At 33.8% G+C, this 24,623-nt stretch overlaps 1 protein-coding gene and 1 long non-coding RNA gene across 7 annotated transcripts; one reads left to right on the top strand and one right to left on the bottom strand.

The window, feature by feature from the left end:
- Positions 1 to 4,887: 4,887 nt before the first annotated feature.
- LOC131933777 (uncharacterized) lies at positions 4,888 to 8,752 on the bottom strand. Of its 3 annotated transcripts, none has more exons than XR_009385223.1 (5): positions 8,331 to 8,752; positions 7,162 to 7,575; positions 6,797 to 6,936; positions 6,565 to 6,681; positions 4,888 to 6,183 (listed from the first exon to the last, which is right to left on the bottom strand). It is a non-coding gene; the product is annotated as an uncharacterized LOC131933777 (long non-coding RNA). The 3 variants fall into 3 exon arrangements; XR_009385222.1 differs by having other exon boundaries at positions 7,337 to 7,575; positions 8,180 to 8,745; XR_009385221.1 differs by having other exon boundaries at positions 7,337 to 7,575; positions 8,331 to 8,744.
- Positions 8,753 to 9,537: 785 nt separating this feature from the next.
- Positions 9,538 to 24,603, top strand: LOC131933775 (dynactin subunit 5). 4 transcript variants are annotated; one of them, XM_059290353.1, is made up of 6 exons: positions 9,538 to 9,687; positions 18,643 to 18,711; positions 18,876 to 18,994; positions 19,249 to 19,360; positions 20,551 to 20,653; positions 24,045 to 24,602. In XM_059290353.1, the coding sequence occupies exons 1-6, from the start codon at positions 9,640 to 9,642 to the stop codon at positions 24,143 to 24,145; spliced, it is 552 nt and encodes a 183-aa protein (XP_059146336.1). In that variant the 5' UTR covers positions 9,538 to 9,639; the 3' UTR covers positions 24,146 to 24,602. The 4 variants fall into 4 exon arrangements, with proteins under 4 accessions (XP_059146336.1, XP_059146339.1, XP_059146338.1 ...); XM_059290356.1 differs by lacking the exon at positions 9,538 to 9,687 and adding an exon at positions 9,694 to 9,811; XM_059290355.1 differs by lacking the exon at positions 9,538 to 9,687 and adding an exon at positions 15,673 to 15,795.
- The last annotated feature ends 20 nt before the right edge of the window (positions 24,604 to 24,623 follow it).

Genomic DNA, 24,623 nt, shown 5'->3' with positions numbered 1-24,623 from the left:
GGGGGGGGGGGGGGCGGACACTGGTAAAAGTATATATTTTCTATATAAATTATATAAATTTCATTTCGTTCGGGGGGGGGGGGGGCGGTAAAAAATTTTCGGGGGGGGGGGGGGGGGGTGGGGCCCCCCCCCCCCCCCCGAAGAGATGCCTGGAAGAAACTCTGATAGACTGTTAATCACAAATTAATTAATTAATAGACGTTAATTAATTTATTGATTTATTAATTCGAGGATTAATCACATTAATTATAAAAGTTCAGAACAATGACTTTACTTATAGTCAGTGGCGTAGCGAGGTCGGGTGTCACCCGGTGCGGCATTTAATGGTGTCACCCCCCCAGAGGCGTAGCGACCCTTCCCGGGGACAAACTTTCAAATTTTCGATTTGCAACCCCCCCCCCCCTTTCAAGTTTTTCTCTATATATTTTGCTATTTTTTTGCCTTGTGGTGTCACCCTCCGCACCCCCCCCCCTTTCAAGTTTTTCTCTATATATTTTGCTATTTTTTGCCTTGTGGTGTCACCCTCCGCACCCCCCCCCCCCCCCCATTGCCATGCCTCTGCTTATAGTGTAAAGTGACGTCACCTGATTTATTTACTTTTTAGATCAGTAATAGCGGCTTCCATCGAAAATTTTGTTTCCCATTAAAAAATACAAAGCATTTTATAGCTAATTTTCTGTCGCTATAGCTTTAATGATACGTCAGTTTGCTATTGCTATAACGTTCCAACGCTAATATCAATTTTCAACAGTCCTTTTTATTTAAGTATCTATATATATATAATTCTCTTCTGGGAGCCGTTAGAAAACAAGCTGCAAGCGCATCCTTGCAGTCCCCTCTCTTTCTATCACTATCACTACCACCCCCACCCCACCCTCACATTGTCTGGTGAGTTGTGGTCACGCTGTTTACATTTTACAATCATAGAGACGGGTTTGGTGACGGCTATTAGGGGCAGATAATTTAGTTTGAAACGATTTTTAACTTAGAGGAGGTAACTAAGAGGAGGCTGCTCTCACGTGGGGGGGGGGGGGGAGAAGGGGGGGGGGGGGGGGTTAGTGTTTTTAAGCAAATATTTTCAGTGGCAGCATTGGTACTGTCGAATTCACAAATTATAAATTACTGAAAAGTAGAAAAAAAAACAACTAAATAGCGGCGTATGATACGCAGCGGGTCGGCTCGTACAATAAATTTCTCTAGATCAAGTATCTAAAGATCATCGGTGGAAGGAAATTATTAATAGATCTAGATCTAGAATCTAGATCAAACCAAAATTAATTAGTTAAAAATATAAACCATTTTAAAATCAGAATACATTTTTGAGTCTCTTTATTAAACTATTTTAGTCCTTAAATATTTGATATACATCTTTGCTTTTTAGCTACACGGATCATCTAATAATTCTAATTCAAGAATACAAGTGATTTATCCATCTAGACTAGCTAGAGTCTAGAGTTACGGCAAAATCTCGACTTAAACAAACCAGTCGTAGAATCTAGATAACTCTATCTAGATCTAGATAATGATGAGTTTCTATACTAAACTATTTCAGACCTTCTTTATTTTTTTATTTAAATCTTTGTTTGTTTAGCTATGGAATTGGCTAATTTAAGATAAAATTTAATTTGAAAGATACTAGATCTAGATCTAGAATCTAGGGCCTATTCGCGTAAATCAAGTTTCTTAAAAGCAAGCTCAAACTATTAATATACAAAAAAAAAAAAAAAAAAAAAAAAAAAAAAAAAAAAAAAAAAACAAACAAACACATCATTGGCGTCACGAGTCTAGATAGATAAGTTGTTAGTGTAATAGGTTTCCATGCAGGTGGCACGGGTTCTAGACACATCCATTTTTTTAGAATGATAAAGTTGCCTATCGGGACTTGACGGAATACAGGGCAGGTGAAGTAGAGTTCACCTGTTGTTGTTTTTTTTTTACCTCAGCATATGAAGGGATAGTGTAGTCGGAGACATGCTTTACCGGAATCGTTTGTTTTTTTTAAACGATAAAAACATGTCTGAGACTTGGCGGGACGCTGGGCAGGTGAAGTAGAGTTGAGTAGGTCAACTGTGACGTCAGTATATGAAAGGAATAATGTGGTCAGACCCATGCTCAGCCGAAATCGGTGTTTTTAAAAGATAAAAAAACGTTTTTTTTTTTAAAAATGTGGGGTCTGGTTATTTTGTGATGATAAGTAACAGACGTGATGTCATTTATGGATGACCCCCGAAACCCACAGTTATCTAACTAGATAACGGGTAGTCTAGTAATGCACTAAAACGGAGAAAATAAATTATACACTACTATTTAAATAACTATAAAGAAAAGCGTGGGCCTCTTCCTAAATGTTAGTAAAGGTATCCAATAGATCTGAACATTTATAATTAAACGTGTGTTTCTGAATTACAATATTTCTCTAAACTATATTTTAAAAATTATATGTCTACCTAGTCCTGAACTTTAAACTCAATAATTTTTTCTACATATTGATCTGTGTATTTTAAAATTCTACAAATATTGCTGATTTTCTGATTTCTAGTTAGCAAAAATATATAAACAAAAAAAAAAAGATACAATGTAACAAACTCGTAAACAAAGCAGTTTTAGTAGCATATAGATAATACGTAGCTCAAGCCTAGTCTATAATAATACTTTCACCACTCTGTCACTATGTTGGTACGCTATAGACTATAAAGGAAACACAAGCAAAAAAAAAAAAATAACATCTTTCAAACGGAAAACGAAACGTGACATCACATGGAACATGAAATATTCTAATGCCGGAAAAGTACACACAATAATATGACGTAATTGATTCTAGAGTAAACTTAGACTTAAAAAGTCATTGCCGCCTATAAGTGGTTTGCGTGCAGAGTTTCTTTCAGTCATCTCTTCGGGGAGTGACAAAGGTAGACCTTCCCCCACCCCCAAAAGAATTTATTTAGAAAATAGAAAATACATACTTTTACCAGTGTTGCCTCACTCCCTATCCAGGATAATTCTATTCGCCCCAGCAAAAAATTCAAGTGCCCCTACTCCCACCCCAGAAAAAAAGTCTGAAAGAAACACTGTGGGATCCACCATAATTAACGTCACACTAGTAGGGGGGAGGGGGGGGGGGTCCATAAATATGTGACCTTTAGTCTGTATGATCTACAAAAGCAACATGTGTTTCTTTCAGACTTTTTTTCACCACGACGGGGTGGGGGGGGGCACTTGAAATTTTCGGAGAGGGGGGAGGTGGACTAAATTTTTCGGAGATGGGGTGCGGACACTGGTAAAAGTATATTTTCTCTATAAATTCTATGTAGTTATAGGAGGCGGTAGACTTTCTTGGGAAGGGGGGGTGGGACTCTGAAAAGAGTTGCCTGAAAGAAACTCTAAATGCGTCATTTGTTAAGTTTGAGCTTTATAGGTGCAAGGTTTAGGGGTATGATTACGCCTATTTTTAGTATGAATGCGCAGCAACTACGTGCCGATTATGGATACAAATCCGTATTCAATGGAATTGTTCGTTTCCGGTTAAATTTGAAGCTGAGGTGGTGATTTTGGTTTTGGTTAGAGAAAAAGACAACACTAGCGCACGTTGTATTTCTTCCTCAACGGGCCATTTATCTCGTCTATAATAATAGTTTCGCTATTTTATCGTCTGTCTGTCTTCGGGGAAAAGGCGACCCCCCGTCCTTAGAAAGTCGCAGAGGCGTAGCGACCCTTCCCGGCGCCCGGGTACAAACTTTCAATTTGGCGCCCCCTATCAACTTTCAATTTGCACCCCCTCAAACTTTCGATTTGCATCCCCCCTCAAACTTTCGATTTGCACCCATTTTGGCGCACCCCTAAGGTCGGCGCCCGGGGACATATGTACCCCCCTCGCTACGCCCCTGAAACGTCGATTCCCCCCCCCCCCGAACGAAATCGAATTTGTATACAAAATATATAATTACAAATAGCAAATATATAGGCCTCCTCCAGTGCCCTTGGAATTTTCGGGGGTGGGGGGGGGGGGGGGGGGGCTGGACTAAATTTTTCGGGGGAGGAGGGCAGATACTGGTAAAGGTATATTTTCTATATAGATTCTATTTCGTTATAGGGGACGGTAGACGGTTTTTCCGGGGACTCCGCTCTCCCCCCCCCCCCCCAACACCCGCAGAGTTGCCTAAAAAACTGTGAAATCAGACTTTTGTCAAGTTATTTTGGTTTTGGTTTAGAGATATATAGATCTATATCAACACTATCAACCTAGCACCCGTGCTATTTTTCCATGAAAGGGATAGAACAGGGGTCGGCAACCTGCGGCTCGCGAGCCGCATCCCAGTCAGCACACATATATTGGCCCAATATTGGCTAAACATTGGTTACCAATATTGGCTACATCTTGGTGCAACATTGGCTTAACCTTGGCAAAACATTGGTAGTGAAACTCGGCATGATGTTGGCGCAATGTTGGTACAATATTGGCTATATCCCGGCTACATATTGGCCCAACATTGGCTAGATCTTGGCCAAATATTGGCTATATCCCGGCTACATATTGGCCCAACATTGGCTATATCCCGGCTACATATTGGCCCAATATTGGCTACATCTTGGCTCAATATTGGCTATATCTTGGCCCAATATTGTCTATATCATGGTTACATCTTGGCCCAATATTGGCTACATCTTGGCTCAATAATGGCTATATCTTGGCCCAATATTGGCTATACCTTGGCTCATCCTGTATTATATCCTGGCTACATCTTGGCCCAATAATGGCTATATCTCGGCTATACCTTGGCTCAGCCTGTATTATATCCTGGCTACATCTTGGCTCAAATTTTTATTTTTAGCATACAAAAAGATCCATTCTCATATCAGTCATAATATTTACAAAGGTAATTTCAAAATGTGAAAGAAATTTTAATCAAAATGTAGTAAAGCAGCAATACATACACAAGAACTGCTCATCTATTAAAATCTGTATTATACCATCCATTCAATTGTAAGAAAATTATAACTATACTATAAAGTATTGATTGAAAAAGAATAAGTAAATTATAGTGTAGTAACTTTCATTTTGACTTTTATACAAACAAATTAAAACAAATATACAAAACATTTTCATATAATGTAACAGATGTTAAGCAGGCCTACAGTTTAAATTAAACTAATGTAAAAACTTAATTTACTGTACAAGAATACAGAAGCTGTCTTGTACTATGATACGTAAACATAACATTAAAAATAAAAAGTATAAAATATTTGTCTAACAACATTTAATTGCATAGCTCGTTTAAGTATTCTAATTAAGGTTTACATTTTAATTCTGGACCAGTCTGCCTTGTCCATAAATAACAGAACGAAAATATGTTCAGGATCTCTAGATTATAATTGTGGTTAAATAGTGTTGAAATGAATGCCATTGTGTATACAAAATGTACAATCTTTCAAAAGACAGATGGTTCGAGGGTTTATACGCATTGTGTAGAACAGGAATATCACTGCGATATTTAATAAATGTTTTTTTGTCTCGAGTATGAGGTATTTAATTATAGTAAACTGAATATATATTAATTTACTTCATTAATTAGAAATAAATATCACCAGCAGAAGTATTGTCAATACAAATGTTGCAAGCTTTTTTCAGATTGTACAGTGAAACTAAATAATGAAAGAAATTTGCAACTAATTCTTTAAAGAAAAAAATGTCAATTGTATATTTCATTTAGGGCATTAAATCTACACTAAACATACATACAATGCCAACTTAAATTATTATATTATTACAAAAGGAAACAATTTATTAATTTAAAATCAGCATTGTTCTTAGACTATTTTGGTAAGAGCATCTTTTCTTTTCGTTAAGCACTTAAATGCAATATGTATTAAACTGTTAACCTGATCCATCTGATCAAATTTTTTTTTTAAAATCTGATCTAAAATTATTACGAAAATCACTGTTGTCCTCATTCTTGTGGACCCTTGTGGAGCTGAGAGACACAACCACACCTCTCTATTTTTATACTTGGTTTTAGGAGATTCCCCAAAGTTGTGTCCATAACACTCTGCCTGCTTGTGTTTTGTTGGTTTCTGATATTTTCCATGTTTGTTTTGGATAACAAACTTTCTCTTTCCTTTGGGATTCAAATCCAATAAAAGCCTGGTTGTTGATTTGTGCAAGGTATGTCATAATCCATCCACATTCTAAAAAAGAAAAGTTACACACTAAAAGTCATTTATGAAATAATTACAACCATACACTGCTCATTTTGCACTAAATTTATTATGTTTATTTTATTTTGCACTGCACTGAACATGCAACAAGAAGCCCCTAACATCATGTTTGCTACCTTGTAACGATATATTATATAGGTATAAAGACTGGTGGTCTGGGGTGTTCATGCTACCCAGGTAACACTTATACTGCATATATACTGCATATATATATATATATATATATATATATATATATATATATATATATATATATATATATATATTTATTTATTTATAAACAAAAGTGAAAAAAAAGACCTGGTAATAAAAAAAATAATAGTATGTATATAAATATTATAAACCCTTTACCCTATGTCTCTGAGCTAAGAAGGTGCCAGACAATTTTTGAGCAATTTCATCAACTTTATCAATTCAGTAATTGAACGATTAGACCCTTCAGAGTGACCCAGAAGTAATGCTTGTGGTCTGAAATTATTTTACTAATATCAGTAAAGGCATTAACTACACATGCTGATCAATACATGCAAGCAAAAATTACTAAATGAAAATTATTATTCACTTTGAAACAATGTAAACTTACAGTTGTTAAGTGTTAAGAACATTTAGTCATTTTCTGGTGTAGCCAGTATTTGGTGAAGTATCAAGCAGTGGGGACCTTATAATTTATTAAAGATTGATATATCTCCAGTGGGCTGATTGATATACACAACACCTGGAGGCCTGAAAATAAATGGCATTCTTAGTTATTAAATATAATAATAAAATGAGTGAGTGATACAATAAATGATAGCCAGATTAGATACTAATTTTTAAGTATCTCTGTTTATTTGATCTCTGTATATAAAGGATTGTGTAGTCAACACTATATCTAGCCACCTTTTTTATTTCATATTCTTAAATTGGGTATATATCAGACTTAGGTGAACTGATGAATGTATTACTAACTTGGCTTTATGTTTAGCAATAGTGTCCTCAACCATTTGCCTACTCTGTCCTCTATATGATAATATGAGTAGTGTTGATCATTAAGTATGGCTTACTAATAGTACCATCTTATCGCTGTTGGTCATGAAATTAAGTGTTGCTCTGAGGTCTCCACACTACTATTTACACAACTTACATCTTATTCATCAAAACATGCATTAGACTGGAATCCCCAGGGAAAAAGGAGGGTGGGCCGGCCAAGGAAAACATGGAAGAGAACGGTTGAGGAGGAGGCGAAAACAGCTGGGCTCTCATGGGCACAGATTAGAGGAGCAGCCCAAAACCAAGTCCGCTGGAGATGTGTGGTTGCAGCCCTTTGCTCCCCAGGGGCCACAAAGGAGTGATGATGATGACATCTTATTCTCCCATAGGGACCTGTAACAGTAATAGAAATTTGAATGACAATCTTGAATCAATTTAGAATTCTAGTTGACTATTTTTTTTCAAAATTAATACCTATCAAAATACACTGTTTAACATGTAGAAATTTGTTCTATAATTGTGTCTACTGTTCCTCTCTCTCTCTCTCTGAATTAATTAATAAAGACAGTTTCAAATCCTTACACAAATAGGCCTAGAACAATAAAATTAAGTTTTTAAAAAAGTTAAAGTGAATGATTATTTATTAATTTATAAACATTTAAGCCCCCCCTTTCCCTGTGCGTGATAATTATACCTAAAGTTGAAAACCAATAAATACATCGATCTATCAATAATCAATATAACCCCAAACGTACTTGCATACTTTTCAATACAAAAAAAAAGTGCTGTCAAAATTAACCGCCCTCTGATTACGATTTTTAGTTATTTAGTATTATTAGAATCTAGATCTAGATCTAGATCTATCATAAAGGAGATTATTGTAAAATGTAATTATAGCCTAATGCCAAAATAAACAGAATATATATAGACTCTAGTATTATTAATATTATATAGATCTAGATCTAGACTAGATCTAGATCTAGGCTCATTTTATTACCTCAAATAAACTACCTTTTATAACTTTTATTTGATGACTTAGGCCCATAAAGTTAAAGTTTCCAACAAAAAAATACGAGTTTTCCAGATTCTGCATAAATACAGTTATACTACTTCTCACTGTTGAACTAAAATGGCTACAGTGGGCCTACCTGTTTTACTGTGACTGGATACAAAGTCTTTTGTTAAGAAAAATGGCGCAGGACCGGGATGCTGGCTTGCGAACAATAGGAAGGAATGTGAACAAAGGGACAATGGGCGACAGGGGGCCGGTGGCAGTAGCGCACACAATTTTAAAAAGATTAACAAAATGTTTAACACATGCAACGTAGTCTGTTATTGATGCTATGTTTACATTAGAGCATGATATTAAAAGATAAATTAATTTTAGTTAACATATATTAAGTTTAACAAGCATATTTAACTAAAATTTCTGCAGTGAATCCATAAATCAGTGTAATCTTGGCAGCCAAGGTAAAAACGGTTAAATATCAAGGTATCAAGGGATGCAAGCATGTACAAATCTTGGCTGTACCCTGGCGTAAGCTTGTCCAATGTATAGCCATGATTACAACATTGGGCCAAGGTTGGGCCGACCCTGGTATTACATACTGTGTTAGCTGGGATGCGGCTCTTTTGATGTCCAGTTGCGGCTCTTCAGCTCTATGCACAATTATTAATAACTATTTTATTTTATTTTCAAAACTCATAAAAATATTAGTCTGCAACACTTGGTAATAAACGATATAACAATAGATATAAACAATAAACTTTCACTATTCTATTAGAATATTTAGTTGCTTCCTATCTCAATGTACTTCCTATTACATTGTCCATTCCGAGTTGAAACATTAAACTTCATAGTGGATATCACAAAGAAACTAAACCAGCTATGTGTAAAACTGAAAGGAAAACCTAGCCTATGTCTTGCTTGAAGAAGTGGTTTGTTTCGAAAAAAAAAATCACTTCAGCATTAATATAAACAAATGAGATTATTTCATATATGCAAAGCTATTTATTTTAAATTATATATATATATATATATATATATATATATATATATAGTATGATATTTGTTTAGGATTATATATATATATATATATATATATATATATATATATATATATATATACATATATATATATATATATATATATATATATATATATATATATATATATATATATATATATATATATATATATATATATATATATATATATAATCTTAAACAAATATTCTACTGACATAAAAATGTTAGTGGCTCTTTAAAAAATGGGTAATTTTGTAAAGTGTAACTTTTGGCTCTTTCGTCTCAAAAGGTTGCCGACCCCTGGGATAGAACTATAGGCCTATATTACGTGTAACACAGTAAACGAGGTGTTAGTTTTCTTCATCGAGCTTGTATTTTAACTTTCGTTTGACAACATTTCTGAAACTGTATCTGGCAAACAAATTAAAATGGAGCTTCAGGAAGAATTCTACAATAGTCCACAGTATATTGAAACGGTTTGTAGATCCTACTAGACCTAGATATAGATCTAGATCTATGTAGTCTATGATCATGACTGATCTAGAATCTAGACTAGATTCTGGATCTAGATTTTAGATCTATATCTAGATACAAATGGAGGTAATCTATCGTTTTAGGTACGTAAAGTAAATTCAAATTGGGCCGAGACTAGACGAAAAAAAAAAGGTGACTCATTCGAGTCATTAGTAGGTTTAATTATGGATTTTTAAAAATAAAATATTCTGTTATTTCAAATACACCATTAATATTAAGTTCCTTACCCCTTAAGAGAACATTACATTTGACACCACATTGACATTTAAATATGGCAGGAAACAGATTCAACTCTCAAACATCTACTTTTAGGGTCTGTAATGAAATTGAAATCCACAGCTAATATGTAACGTAAGTATCTTTTGATTTAAAAAAAAATACGCGTAGTTCTAAGAAAAAAAATTTCTACGGTGTACTCGATCCCTATCCCAAAACGTGCCAGCCATATCGCATGTATTCAGCTACTCAGCTGCTTATCGAATTTTCGAATTTTAAATTTATATAATAAAAGTAGGTCACCCTAAAAAAAAAGAGTACAATGGCTCCCGTTTTCACGACAGCCGTCACTCGATTCATAATTTACAGAGTTATAAAGTTCTACTTTCTTTTGGCTATAGATTTGAAGAAATTTAAATTTGTTATTTCTCATGTGTTCCAACAATTGTACCTAATTTTAATAAACATTACATTAGTGAGGACTCGGTTCTTTTTAGGATTAGCCCTCGACACTATACAGACTATTGCGAAGAAACAGACTCGCGCGAATGTCGTGCGTAGGCTGGTTCAGTGGCGAAGGTTAGAAGCCAATTTCAGACGGAAAGTTTTTACTTTGAAGTAATTACATTATCAATTAATTTCGATTTAAAACAAATGGCTTAAAGTCAAAAGTAAACTAACATTTAAAAACTTTATTATTCGCAGTGTACTCAAGATTCTCGTGTTTTAAAGATAAGTCTAGTTTTACTACGTGTGCGTGCATGGTGCGAATACCGATTTTCCGCGACAGAAAATCATTAAAAATTTAAAAAAAAGTATCTACGGCAAAATAATAATTATATTTTACAGAATTAAATAGATTTAACTTAACTGTTATTTAAATACATGCTTCGGAGTAAAAAAATACAATTTTATATCCGTAAAAAATTAACTGAAATTCCCGCTTTCAGCGACGCCGATGTGTCGTAATTTTCGGCAGTCATTTTGTTCAAATTAAAGTAAAAAACGCATTCAAATATACTTTTTTTTACTTTCATAATTTACAGCAATCATTTCTAATGAAAAATCCATAAAAAAATAATAGTTATTTTTACAAAATATTATTTCTTACCTTATTAGTGCAGTACACGTACTTTCCAAGTAGATCCATTCCGTCTAGATTTGCATCCTTCGCAGCGGCACAAAATGTCATAAAAAACGAATTCCACAAAAATGTTGCTAACGAAGCTTGTAAAAACCTTGCTCTATTTATCAGTATAAACAAAATCCCCGAACAATGTCTGGTTAGAAAGTTTATGAACGGCGAAGACCGAATATGCATTTTGCGGTACCAATCTGTTTCCTGCCATATCTAGCTTAGGCCTACTCGGTTGACGAGAAAAGAGAGAATTTGAAAATTAATTAAATTATCCGATAATAATAATAGTTAATAGAAAATGAAAGTCAAAATGAAAAACCTCGTTCTTGCCCCTCGACCGGCATAACATGACGTCGTGGACTTGTGTACACGAGCTTTTAATTCCCGCCATGGTAATTGCGTCAGCTTAGGTTATTAATATTTACTCACCGGAAAAAGAACAAAAAGCAACTGGTTGATAATAAAACTAGATCTAGAATCTTGTTATTTTATTATTTATTAAATTCTACTCTACATGTTATTCATGCCATTTTATGAAGTAATGAACACCTGCATAAATCAAATGACCATAATAAATATTTTTATTTCAAATTCTAATTTTAAATAATAAATATGCTTAAAATAAAATAATATGATAGTAATAGTTATGATAGTTTATAAATACAAATACATTTTACACTCAATTCACATTATATTGAGTCAACAGTGTGGCAGCTGAGGTTCATACATTATATTAGTGCCCTTTTTTTTTTACATTACATTTTTTTTCATCTTGAAAACATGACGTATGTGATTTTTTAAAAAAAATAAAATCTCCAAACATTGTCACTCGCGTGATTGCTTGCTTACGTTTACTATCCTGTGGATGTAAAATCCCACCACGGTCGCAGGGTCACCCTGAGTTCAGCAGGCCTATAGTACACGTCATAGAATGAACACGCGTACCTGAGATCGTCGGTGTCTTCACTTCTCTCCCCCCCCCCCCCCCCTTTCTTCAAGCAAATTCAAAAACAGACCTACTTCGCTACTTCTGGTCATTTATTTTTTTTAAACTCACATAGGCTTTAAAAATATACACTTAGATCTACGATCACACATGCTAGATAGCTGTAAAAACAATTATTTACTAAAGAGTAGTTTGATTTAGCTAGATCTAGGACTATCGTCATGATACCTATTTTTTTTTTTAGATTGCGTGTTACCTGGGGTAAAGATTAAACGTACCGTGAAGCGAACCGCTCAAATGCGGCCTAAACTAATTAATACGCTTTTAACGAGCATTGTTAGAAATACTATACAACATTTGATACAAATTATAATTATATAGACGGTGACAAGGTTAACCACCGGTCACGAATGCAGCAACTGTTGGCCCACAGTGAAGAATAAAAAATCAATATACTAATAAAATTACTAATACAATAATAATGTCCATAATTTTACTTTTTCCGCACATGCTACAATTGAATTATAATTAAAATACTAGACTTAACAGTTCATTCCGTAAAACACAAAAACTAGTTGTTTATGAATAAGATTTTGGAAACCAGAAACAATAATACTGTAAATATACATGGTAAATATCTCAATTAAATATTAATCTAGCCTTATACGAGTCGTTTTCCCCGTTATACGGCCGTTTTTGGCGGCGGTTCAGTTTTTACGGAGAGTGCTCCAATAGAAATCCTCTCATTATTTACAACCACAATTCTCTCTATTTTTTCTGGCATTCTAAGGCATATTATCCATTTTATTAGCATTTTGCATTAAAATAATGATGAGAATTTGCGATATAAACAGTAAATGTAAAAACCGTCAGAAAACGACGCGTCAGAGGGTCAGAGGTCAATCCTGCCATCTAAGCAACGAGCCAGACTACTCATTAGGCCTACTCATTATATTAATTATAATTTATTAGTCATTAGGCCTGGCCTAAAAAAATAAATTAATATAATATAAATTTTTGCCAAAAATTTTTTGGAAATCTAAGTATAGTATAGAGATCTAGATCTAGAATGTAGTAAAATAGCTTGAATTAATTATTGAATTTTAAACGAAGTGACTACGCGTCTCACAGAGCGTGGCCCGTAACGAAGTGACTACGCATCTCGCAGGTCGGATTTGTCATCTTGTCATTGAAAATGCTTACTGTTTCCTTCTCCATCACATCCGGTGTGGTTGAGTCAACAGTGTGCCAGCTGTAGACTGTAGTTCATTGACCTGGAGCTCCGAGTTCGAACCTGGGGTTAACACGACCGGTGTCATAATTACATTTTATTTTTTTCATATTGAAATATGATGTGTGATTCTTTTTTTTTAATAAAATTTCCAAACATCGTCACTGGTGTGATTGCTTGCTTGCCTTACGCCTTACGTTTACTATCCTGTGAGTGGAAAATCCCACCATGGCCCACTGTCAGAGAGGTTATAGTTATTGTGAGTTCAGCAGGACTAATGCATACGTCATAGAATGAACACAGGTTCACAAGATCATCTGTGTCTTAACTTCTCTCTTCCTCTCCACACCCCCCCCCCCCCCCTCAAGCAAACTTGAAATTTTTTTAAAGTTCATATAAGATATATAATATAGACTTAGATCTACTATCACGTATGCTAGATAGCTGTTAGACTAAAGGACAGTTTGATTTAGTTAGATTGCTGCTAGATCTAGGACTATAAATTATAATCTGACCCACTACTGACACTGTACTTATGTTTTTTACAAGTACTAAACTAGATCTAGATTCTTAGGTTTGAAATAATATAAATACACTAAAACTCGTTCTAGATCTAGACTATGTCAACATTTAATTGCTACCATACAAAAAAAGAAAAATTGGGAGTCCTGATACCTTTTTTTTAGATCGCGTGCCACCTAGGGTAAAGATTTAGCGTAACACTGAGCAAACCGCGCAAAGGGGGCCTTACATGTAATGCGGAGCGAACCACGCAAATCCAGCCAATTTTAAAATAAAATATTCTGTTACTTCTCATAAACTCATAAATCATGACAAGCCATACCTTTTAACTACAAATCATGAGAGACCACATTTGATAGACGCGAGCGAGAATGTATTTAAGAGGCCCATTAATTTATTTAAAAATCATGCACGGCATAGTTATAATATATACCATTTGGTTATAAAAATCCTGTCGGTCTGGTTTTTTTCTGACTTGACTAAAGATTGGATGTATTTGATGTTTTTAATATTTTCGGTAACTAAATAAAATTTAAAAAAAAAAAAAAACAATTTGGTTTTCACATGTAATGGCGACAGAAACAATGGTATCCTGCTATTCCAGGGGTCGGCAACCTGCGGCTCGCGAGCCGCATGCGGCTCTTTTGATATCAAGATGCGGCTCTCCAGCTCCTTGAAAAAATACTAATAATCTTAATAAAAAAATAAAATATTTGGAACAAAAAAAATGTTTGTGGCTCTTTAAAACCAGGGAAATTTTGAAAATTGTAACTTTTGGCTCTTCCGCTTCAAAAGGTTGCCGACCCCTGTGCTATTCGATAGGCTGCCATAAATCTTATTGTAATTGTACACATTGTAAGCGAAAAAAATGGAAAACTAGGTCATTGGGTTCAAATTTGCGTTGTTATTTAAAAACAAAGTTTTGTAAACAGTTATCGATCACTGAGTTACTGTACAGCCAATCAATATTTGTCTTACGAAAGTGAAACATCCGTTTATAACTTAGGCTTGATGAAAATAAATAAAAATGTAACCTTAAACGCAACAAATATTTTCAAGTTCTCTGGATTTGCAACATTTATAGCATTTATTCTTAAATAATAAAATTTCTAAATTAATTTTAGGCTTAAGTACTTATTTTTAAAATTATTTTTACGGTCTAAATCTAAAAAAAGCACGTTTTTATTCCATGTCAACAACATGATGGAAGGATTCTCGTCAACTCGCTCGCATCCATTATCTAGCTTACTCAGATGCCAAGAAAAAAAAAGGATTTAAAAATTATCCAAAATGTAAACATGAAAGCCAAAAACCACATTTTGCCTCCCAGCTGGCATGCAGGACGACGTGAACTTGTGTACACAAGTTTTAAAATGTTGCCATGGTAATTGTGTCAACAGAGGATATTTTAGTCACCGGAAAAAAACAAAACCAACTTGTTAATAATAAACCTAGATCTAGCTATTTATTAAATTGGTAAAGGAAAATATACTTTACAAATTCTACTCTAGATGTTATTCATACCATTTTATAAATATTGAACACTTGCATAAATCATACTATCATAAGACCATAAAAAATATTTTTATTTGAAATTCTAATTTTAAATATGGGAAGACAATATTCATGCTTAAAATAATATGTTAGTTATGATAGTCGATAAAAACATACATTTTACACTCAATTCACATTATAATGAGTCAACAGTGTGGCAGCTGAAGTTGATAGACGGTATTAGTGTCTTTTTTACATTTAATTTTTTTTTCATATTGAAAACATGACGTATGTGATTTTTTTTTAAAATAAAATCTCCAAACATCGTCACTCGCGTGAATGCTTGCTTACGTTTACTATCCCGTGTGTGATAAATCACACCACGGTCGGCGGGGTCACTGTGAGTTTAGCAGGCCTATTCAGTACACATCATAGAATGAACACAAGTTCGCTAGATCGTCAGTGTCTTCACTTTTATAGATAGCATGCTACCTAGGGTAAAGGTAGCCTAAACGAATTATTACATTTTTTAATGATAACTGAGTAGAGCCGAATGGATACAAAGCTAAGACTAATTTAAAAAAACTCAATTTAATTTTTTGTGTCTACACAAAAGGCACACGTTAATTTTAAACGCTAAAAAGATAAAGCAAATGTAGTTTAATGTAGTGAGGTAAAGTAATTTAAATATTCAATTTCAACTTGAAGTAGATCTATCTTGATAAAATCTTTCACGAAAAAAAAACGATACAAACTCTCCATCCTGTACTTATAAATTAATTTAGATAAAACAATTTTAAAAAAACAAAAGAAATTAATTTATAGTATTGTATGGGCCTAGGGGTGGCGGATAATGGTAGTAAAAATAAAAGATCGAACTTTATATTTTTGTGTTTTATGACAATATCTGTACATAATTAACATACCTTGGTTTTTAAATTGACCGAGGTAAGTATACCATGTTACAAAAACTGCAATCTTAACTATTCATATTTTTACTTTAAAAAATGATAAAAACGATCATCAATGAGGAAAGCACAATGCATTCTATTATTAGATATGACGTGACATGACTAATAAATCTAGCCAAATGATTAGTTTTTGTCGCTGCACACATTTTCCCGCACTCTGTTTTCAGCCAAAAGTTTTTATAAAATGGCTTTATGGGAGGGGGGGGGGGGTTGATATTTCTGACATCAGAACCACAAGTACGGACGTGATAATTATTCCCAGACGTTGTCAGCTAAGACTCTGAACCGTTACACATGACCTAGTTCTGCCTTTTTTGCTTACAATAAAATTTATGCTAGCCTATTAAATAGCAGGATGTCATTGGTTATGTTGGTTTGTTTTTTAATTTTTATTTAGTTACCGAAAATATTAAAAACATTAAATACATCTAATCTTTAGTAAAGTCCAAAACAACCAAACAGACAAGATTTTATCACCATATATTTTTAACTACGGCGTGTATGATTTTAAAAATATTTAATGGGCCTCTCAAATACCTTTGAGACTTTACTCGCTCGGGTCCATTTGACCCTGTAGTTGTTTTTTTCAAAGCGATCTTAGTTTTACTTTTAGGTAAAAAGTAAGCGTAAACGGTAAACGAAGTGACTACTCGAAAAAAGATTTTTCGGCAAAAGATACGAAACTCAGCAGTTCTGCGCATGCACGATGACCTTAATAGCCGCACTATGGTTAGGGTTAGGATTCTGCGGTTTGTTTGTAAACACACGCATGCGCAGTACCATCGAAAACATCGCAGCGAGACGCAAAATGGCAAGGGGGTAAAATGTCAGTCATACCTGCGGAATTACAGGTAAAATAGTATCTATGTTTGTTAATCGTGTTATCATTTTGTTATGTCTTAATCATTGCTCCCTTGTCATAGGACATATGATCACCCGCTCACATTTTCCTGTCAGCGGGAGAAAAATGTCATCCCGGTCGAGGGGTCACTGTAAGTTAAGATTTCATTTCATGATTACACTTATAGCATACATCATATTATAAACATGGCTGATTCTAGACCAAAAAAGATGCACATAGCTCTACATTCTACAATTACCTGGTTTTTCTCGTCATCTACATGTTCACTGTTTAGGCCTATGTTCTATCTTAATCTAATGGGACAGGGATTAACACGATAAATACTTAAATAGTAGATTTAAATGGATTATTAAAATAGATTCTAAAAACATATTTGATACTTAACTGATAGACTAGAACTCTTTGCTAGTTATACTTAATAATATTATGAACCCTCAACCACTGACGACCCGCGCGCAGCGTAACTGCTTGACCACACTGTACAGATAGTTTTGTCAGAAGAATAAAGCTGAGTAATTGATCCCATTGCGCAGCTATAAAAAAATTAATTGCGCATCCAATAATAGTTATTTAATTTGAGCCCATTGCGCAGACATTTAGGTCATTGCATTTTGCATCTTTTGTCGGCCAGATAGCACTTGGGGGGAGAAATCTTATTCACAGTAGTCACTTCATACAAACATTGCTAGCTGAATTAGTGATGGTGTCACTTTATTAGTTTTTTCCTTAACTCCATAATCAGTAATATGAAAAACGCTACTTCATAATAAAGTGAATAACCCAATAAAACAAATAGGCCTAAGGCTCTTAAACTGCATTGATCTCCCAAAGAAGCTTGTGAATATGATGTATAGAAGCAGTGCTTGGAGCAGTGACAATGTAAATTTTTCATGGCTGCCTGTATATTGTTTTGTTTTATCGATTGTTTTTTTTTTTGCATTTATTTTATTTATTAGGATTCAATTACTATATAAATCTATGTCATTCTTTAGTTTTTATTAGGCCTATTTACTGATAACTCTAGGAAACATATCTTTTAAATTTTCTTAGTACAAAAATAATCTATGTTAAAATGATAGTAAAAATGATGTCTGCAGGCTAGTAATAGAATATTTTTGTAGAATTTTCAGGTACACATATATATATATATATATATTTAGAGCTTAGTATTGATGTAAGGACCAGTAGCAAGCAAAATTGAGTGGGCTGTCCATTTTGTAACACAGAGACTGACATAAAACTGAATAGAAAACCTGTAATTTTTCTTCATAAACCAACAAGTTGCAATTTTTTTTAGATTTGGATGGCATGTCATCCATTTTTCTCTAGTCTTGCCTTGAAATAATAAGATTTTGCAAGACTAGCAGTTTCCACATTAATCCCAGAGAGGAACCCTTTCATTAATGGACCACATGGGAAAAACTGAAAGCTTAAAGCTCAATGCATATTTCCATGTAATCGGGCCAAACTTATTTTATCTCATCGTTTCCAAAATAATTTTAGTTTTATATTTGCAGGCATCAGGAAATAAAGTTAGCAGACAGTCGGTTTTGTGTGGGAGCCAGAACATTGTCATAAATGGAAAGGTATTCCACAAAAATTAAACTAAAATCTACATTTAAATTTAATGATAAATTATTCGCCTAAAATGTACCTTAAAATTTAATGGTAAAATTACATTTTTTAATGTCTTTTATCAGCATGTTTTCATTGAATTTTTTAATGATTAATTCTATTACATTTTTTATAGACTATTGTAATGACTGGATGTGTCATTAGAGGAGACTTGGCTAATGTGAGAATAGGGAGACATTGTATTATCAGTAAAAATGCTGTAATACGACCAGCTTTTAAAAAATTTTCAAAAGGGTATTTGAGTTAACACTACTTTTAAAAATATGTTTAATATATAATGAATAACTTACTACCAACAGCGTAGTTTACATAAGCATATTGTGCATAATTAACATTTTGCACATGGTTGAAAACTATTATGATAACAAAATAGTGAAAATTTAAACTATTGCTAGACTACAAAAAGCACAACAATTTAGCATATTTTGTTTCAATAGTTAATAGATTCACAATTGTTTGTTTTGATTTAATGGTTTTTATTTTCTTAGTGTGGCATTTTTTCCTCTTCATATTGGTGACCATGTATTAATTGAAGAGGATTCTATAGTCAATGCTGCTCAAGTAGGATCATTTGTACACATAGGAAAAAACTGTGTCATTGTAAGTCATTTTTCAAAAATAATTTTGTTTCTGCTGTCTATAACATTTTGTGGATTCTTTGACACTGAGGCAGTAACATCACAAGATGGGTAAAGTAGAGTGTGGACTGGACATGGGAGACCATCTACAGCCCTATTGTACTGAAAGCTATAACTTAAAAGTGCCTTCTTCCCTCCCCCCTCAGGAAAAATATCACTGATTTTGATGCATTAAGTTTGCTTCTGGTTAAAGTTTTATTTAGTGTTGTTTATGAAAATATTTAATACAAGATAAATGGCCTATTGAGGGAGAGATACAACGGGTGCTAGGTTGATAGTGTTGTCTTTTTCTCAAAATCGAAACGAAAAACAAAATCACCACCTTAACTTCAAAGTTAACCGGAAACAAAAATTGAAAAACGGTTTTCTGACAAGAATAGGCATTTTAACCCGATTTAAGCTTGATCTACGCGTAGATACTGCATATTGATACAAAACATAGTAAAAGTCATATCCCTAAACCTTGCTCCTCATCTCAAGTTTCATTTAGGTGGGGGGGGGGGGGGGGGGGGGTCTCTACATCCCCTCCCCCACATACACCCTACTAACTAAAGGTAGAGCCTAGTTCTAAAATATAGACCTGTTTCCTACTTTTGGCCGATAAATTTCACTCACGCAGGCAGTGTTCGTTTCAGGCTTTTTTTTTTCAGGCACTTGAATTTTTGCAGGGACAAAATAAATTATATTAAGTTTTTTTTTGGGGGGGGGGGGGGGGGGGGGGTTGCCCCTACCCGAAGAGATGCATGAAAGAAACTCTTTACACAATCCACTTTTAAGATTAGACAACATTGGCTTTTTAATTCAATGTTTACTCGGGAATCAATGACGCCATATTAGTGTGTGTACTTTCCCCGGCTTAAGAAAATTTCCTACTCTATTTTCCATGTGATGTCACCTTTCATTTTTCGAATTACTATGCATGTTTTTACTCTGCTTGTGTTTTCTCTATAATAAAAGCATTCTTGACAGATAGATAGATAGATACACAGACAGACAGTGAAACTATTATTATAGATTACCAATTTACCAATCTAAATCTCCTTAAATTGTCCTTTTATTTTAGCTTACAAATCATGATTTTGTATGGCTAAAAAATTTGGAAGTTTTAAATTAATTAAACCTAAATTTACTTTCCTTGAACTACTAATGAAGGGTCGAAGATCACTACTCAAAGATTGCTGTGCAATAGCAGATAACACAGTTGTACCTCCTGAAACAGTTGTTCCACCTTTCACACTCTACTCCGGATCACCAGGTTTGTTTTAAATATGTAGTTAGTATAGTTCTTACTAAATGGTTGAGCCCATGAAGATTATTGTTGTTAAACCAAAAAGTGTACGAGTTCAAACTGTCAGGCAGATGATGCTCAATAGCTGAGGACAGCAACCCATCTAAGTGAAAAAAACTCCACAGTTAAAATCAAGAGTCAATGGGCCATATAGAGCATACTGGTAACATGTTGACATGTAATTATGTGTTTTAGGAAATCCCTACCACTTCAGTTTCTAGATTACAAGATTCAGCCAATAAACAGTTTCAGGTAGAATACGTTAATGATAAAAAACATCCCGGTGTAAAGTAACATAATTCCACATAGAAGATTAATGATAGTCATATCCTGTTTTGTGTTTAGACTAGTAAGTCATTGTATCAAAAGTTTGTGTTTAAAAAATTCTGGCACCAGTCTAAAAATAGAATCAAAATACATACAGTCTGTCAGTGTGTGGTATAATCAGTAGTTTTTTTAGAAGCCCTTGTAGAAAATACTTAAGGGCATGGGCGGGTGTGCTTTTCGTCATAAATCCACTAAATCATCGTTTTCCCACTTTTACTTGATCCATACAGAATAACCATCGTTGAATCTAAAAATGACATTGTTATGACCCTAAAAACAGTATTTATTTATGAAAAACCGGGTTCAATGTAGTGTGTACAGTGTCTTTTGTTTAATTTTTTGGTAAAAATAGCCATTTTTCGACCTAGAAAAGTACTATTAGGCTTCGCGGAAACCTAATGTGTTTCATATCAATGGAAAGGCCGTGACCTCCTTTCTTTATTTGTTCTAAAATTAAATGACCAATCAAAATACCTATTTTAATGTGATTATTTTTCTACGTCATAAAGTTGTTTATTTTACTCTGTCAAGTTTTTCCGGTATGCAAATTTTTGACCTCAATTTTTTCATTGGCATACAACTGCGGAAGCTAGTTAGTGATTGGTCGTTTCGCTTCGGAAGTAAACATTCCCTTAGTTTCAGCGCGTTGCTAAGTTTGATCTAGAATCTAGTTTTGTTTCTCTAAGCTTCTGTGAAATACTTACATTATTTTAACATATAATTATTTCAATTAAATATACTATTAACAGTTTAGATTAGTTTGTGTGAATTATCATAAGCAGTGAGACGATTTAATTTGTTTGTCTTTCGATAATGGGTAGAACAAAACACTCGCTAAAAATAGATACACACATCTAACTAATTTACTAAAGCTAGGGCACGTCCGAATGCAACTGATTGCAGCTACCTGTACTCAATCTAGCACTATTCAGACAAGCACTGGTGCAGATGTAATATGCACATTTTCTAAAAAACTGCGGCAATGTAAGACACAGTTTTTGCAGACAGAAGAAAGCACTGTTACATCTAGTACTGGTAGTGCTAATTGTAAACCACAGCCATGCAGAATTATTGTCGACTGTGATTTGCTTCTTGATGTTATCAATACATTTCCTCGCCCACTGTGATGTAGTGGCTACTATTGATGAAAAAAAATTCATAACAAACGTTTTAATAACAAGCTTTTATGTAATGATGCACTAAAAAGTAGAAAATAAATTATACACTACTATTTAAATTACTATAAAGAAAAGCGTGGGTCACTTTAGTACTTTAATACCTATTGGATACCTTTACTAATATTTGAGAAGAGACCCACGCTTTTCTTTATAGTAATTTAAAAAGTAGTGTATAATTTATTTTCTACTTTTTAGTGCATAATTACATAAAAGCTTGTTATTAAAACGCTTTTTATGAATTTTTTTTTCAGTACTTTACATGTTTTATTTACTATAGTGTTACATGACTAAAAACCATTGCGCGTCTATTGAACGTGATGCCGCAGCTATTAAACCTGATGGCGCAGCTATTGAAAGTGATGACGCGTGTGGTGTGGTTGGATAGACATTCCTACTAATTCGGTCCAAATTTTAATTTATTCACAAAAAATTAATTAGGCATCCAATTAAGTCAAATTTAGTTTCAGATTGCATTGTCTTCATGTCTTGACCCACGTGCCAACTGTGAATCGTATCGGTCAAGTAGAACTGTCAGAATTTTCACTCCTACATTTCGATCTAGACTGTCGACTTAGTGAGTTAAATAAAAGCTTGTAAAAAGTGTAAAGGGTTTGCTTCAAGCATGGTGTGGCAGTAATAAAAATGTTGTAAACCGTAAGTATACAACTGCAAAAGAATCCAGAACAAGGCCTTTCACAATAAACAAAGACATCGTCTTATCATAATTGGCTTTAGACATGAGACCATGCAAAATATACTGCTGTTTCTGCTATAGCATAATTCAATTTTGGGCCAGGCATGCTATGGCATTGCTGTCAAAAGAAGGAAACCATAGTCGAAGACCCAGTGAAGGACGCCAAAAAAGACGCCATGACAACATCTTTACTGCAGCTCTAGGTAAAACAAAGAGCGCCAGAAAAAAAGAAAACTAACAGCTGAACAAGCTCAGAAGGAATATATTCAGCAGCACCATACTTCAGGCTATAAATGTGGTCGATTTTAGTGACACACAGCAATAAATTTTCATTTTTTGCAACTTTTTGTTAGTTTTTTGCGTTTTTCTCAGTTTGATGTTTTTTTGTACAATTGTTGAAATAACTTTGTTAATAATTATCATAACTGAACTAAATTTGCTCCAGTTACTCTTTATATATGTTCAAATAAAACTGATAGAACACTTTTGGAATTTTTGTAAAAAAAAAAAAATTTGTTGTTAAAATAGTGAAAAAATTGGACGAAATAATGAAATTTTTACAGTGATGTTTGAAAAAAAAAGTAAAAAAAAAAACTATTTTCTTTTTTGAAAATGTAATCCATCAGAAGTCTTAAACACATGTGTCTGCAGACTATATTAAGTTTTCATGAAATTTGTACAAACCATTTTAAAGTTATTTCTATTTAAAAATCGTCAATAAAATCCAATATGGCCGCCGTCACCATGACAACGGAAGATTTAAAAAATTAAAAAAATATATTTTTATGCTTAACTCTTTGAGTTATAACTATTAGCCAAGTATTACATCTGTAGACTCGGAAATAAGGAAGTTGGTACTCATCACCCGCCCATGCCCTTAATCAAAACATGCTTAATAACCCATGTTTTGGTGTTGAATGTGTGTATACATCATATCCACCTCAGTGCCTGCTGAGGTTTTACTAGGGCAATGCAAAAAATATCTTTAAAAATTGAGTATATTACCTTTGACCAGATCTCAGATCAGTCATTACATGCTACTTCTGAGTGCTTAACTGCTAAATGTATATGTTTTAAATTTCTAGTCAATTTCTATTATTTGTTGTAAAGTGCATTAGTCATAGTGATTTACGAATATTTTTGTTTTTTTTGTATTCAGGGAAAATGACAGTTGATCTACCTGACTGTACACAGGATTTAATGATAGACATTACAGTCAATTACTACCAACACTTCAAGCCCCATGGGAAAGCAAAATGAAAACATTAATTTATTAACATCTATCAATTTCTCCTATTTATGTATTTTATGTTTAATGCTGACCTAGATCATTATTTATCCTGGTTTAAACTATGCTAGGTTGCTTTACAATTTATTATTTCTTCCAAAATAAAATGTAAAAATTCAGCTAAGATATTGTTCTTATAGCTTTTTAGCCATATAATTTACGAGGTTTCATTTATTTGTATGGTAACTGAATTTTTGCTCAGTTCATCTCTAGGGTGTCCTTTTATAAACCAGATTCATCAGAAGTAGGTTTGTCACATTGTGTACAGAGACACTCAGTGGTAGATACTGAGAGGTTGTGGTTACAAGGTTTTTACAAGGCTTAGTTTTGTTCCTATCCTCTTCTGGTTAATGCTATTGTGCTGTGAAAATAAATTGTCTGAAATAAAAATTAGTGACATAGCCACACAAAAATGTTACTTGCATTGCTTTTGATGAAAACTTGTTGAAG

The sequence above is a fragment of the Physella acuta genome, unplaced genomic scaffold (genome assembly GCF_028476545.2).
Source record: "Physella acuta isolate Inbredline_101_S28 unplaced genomic scaffold, ASM2847654v3 ptg002624l, whole genome shotgun sequence".
Lineage (NCBI taxonomy): Eukaryota > Metazoa > Mollusca > Gastropoda > Physidae > Physella > Physella acuta.
This window is presented reverse-complemented; position numbering and strand designations above follow the sequence as displayed.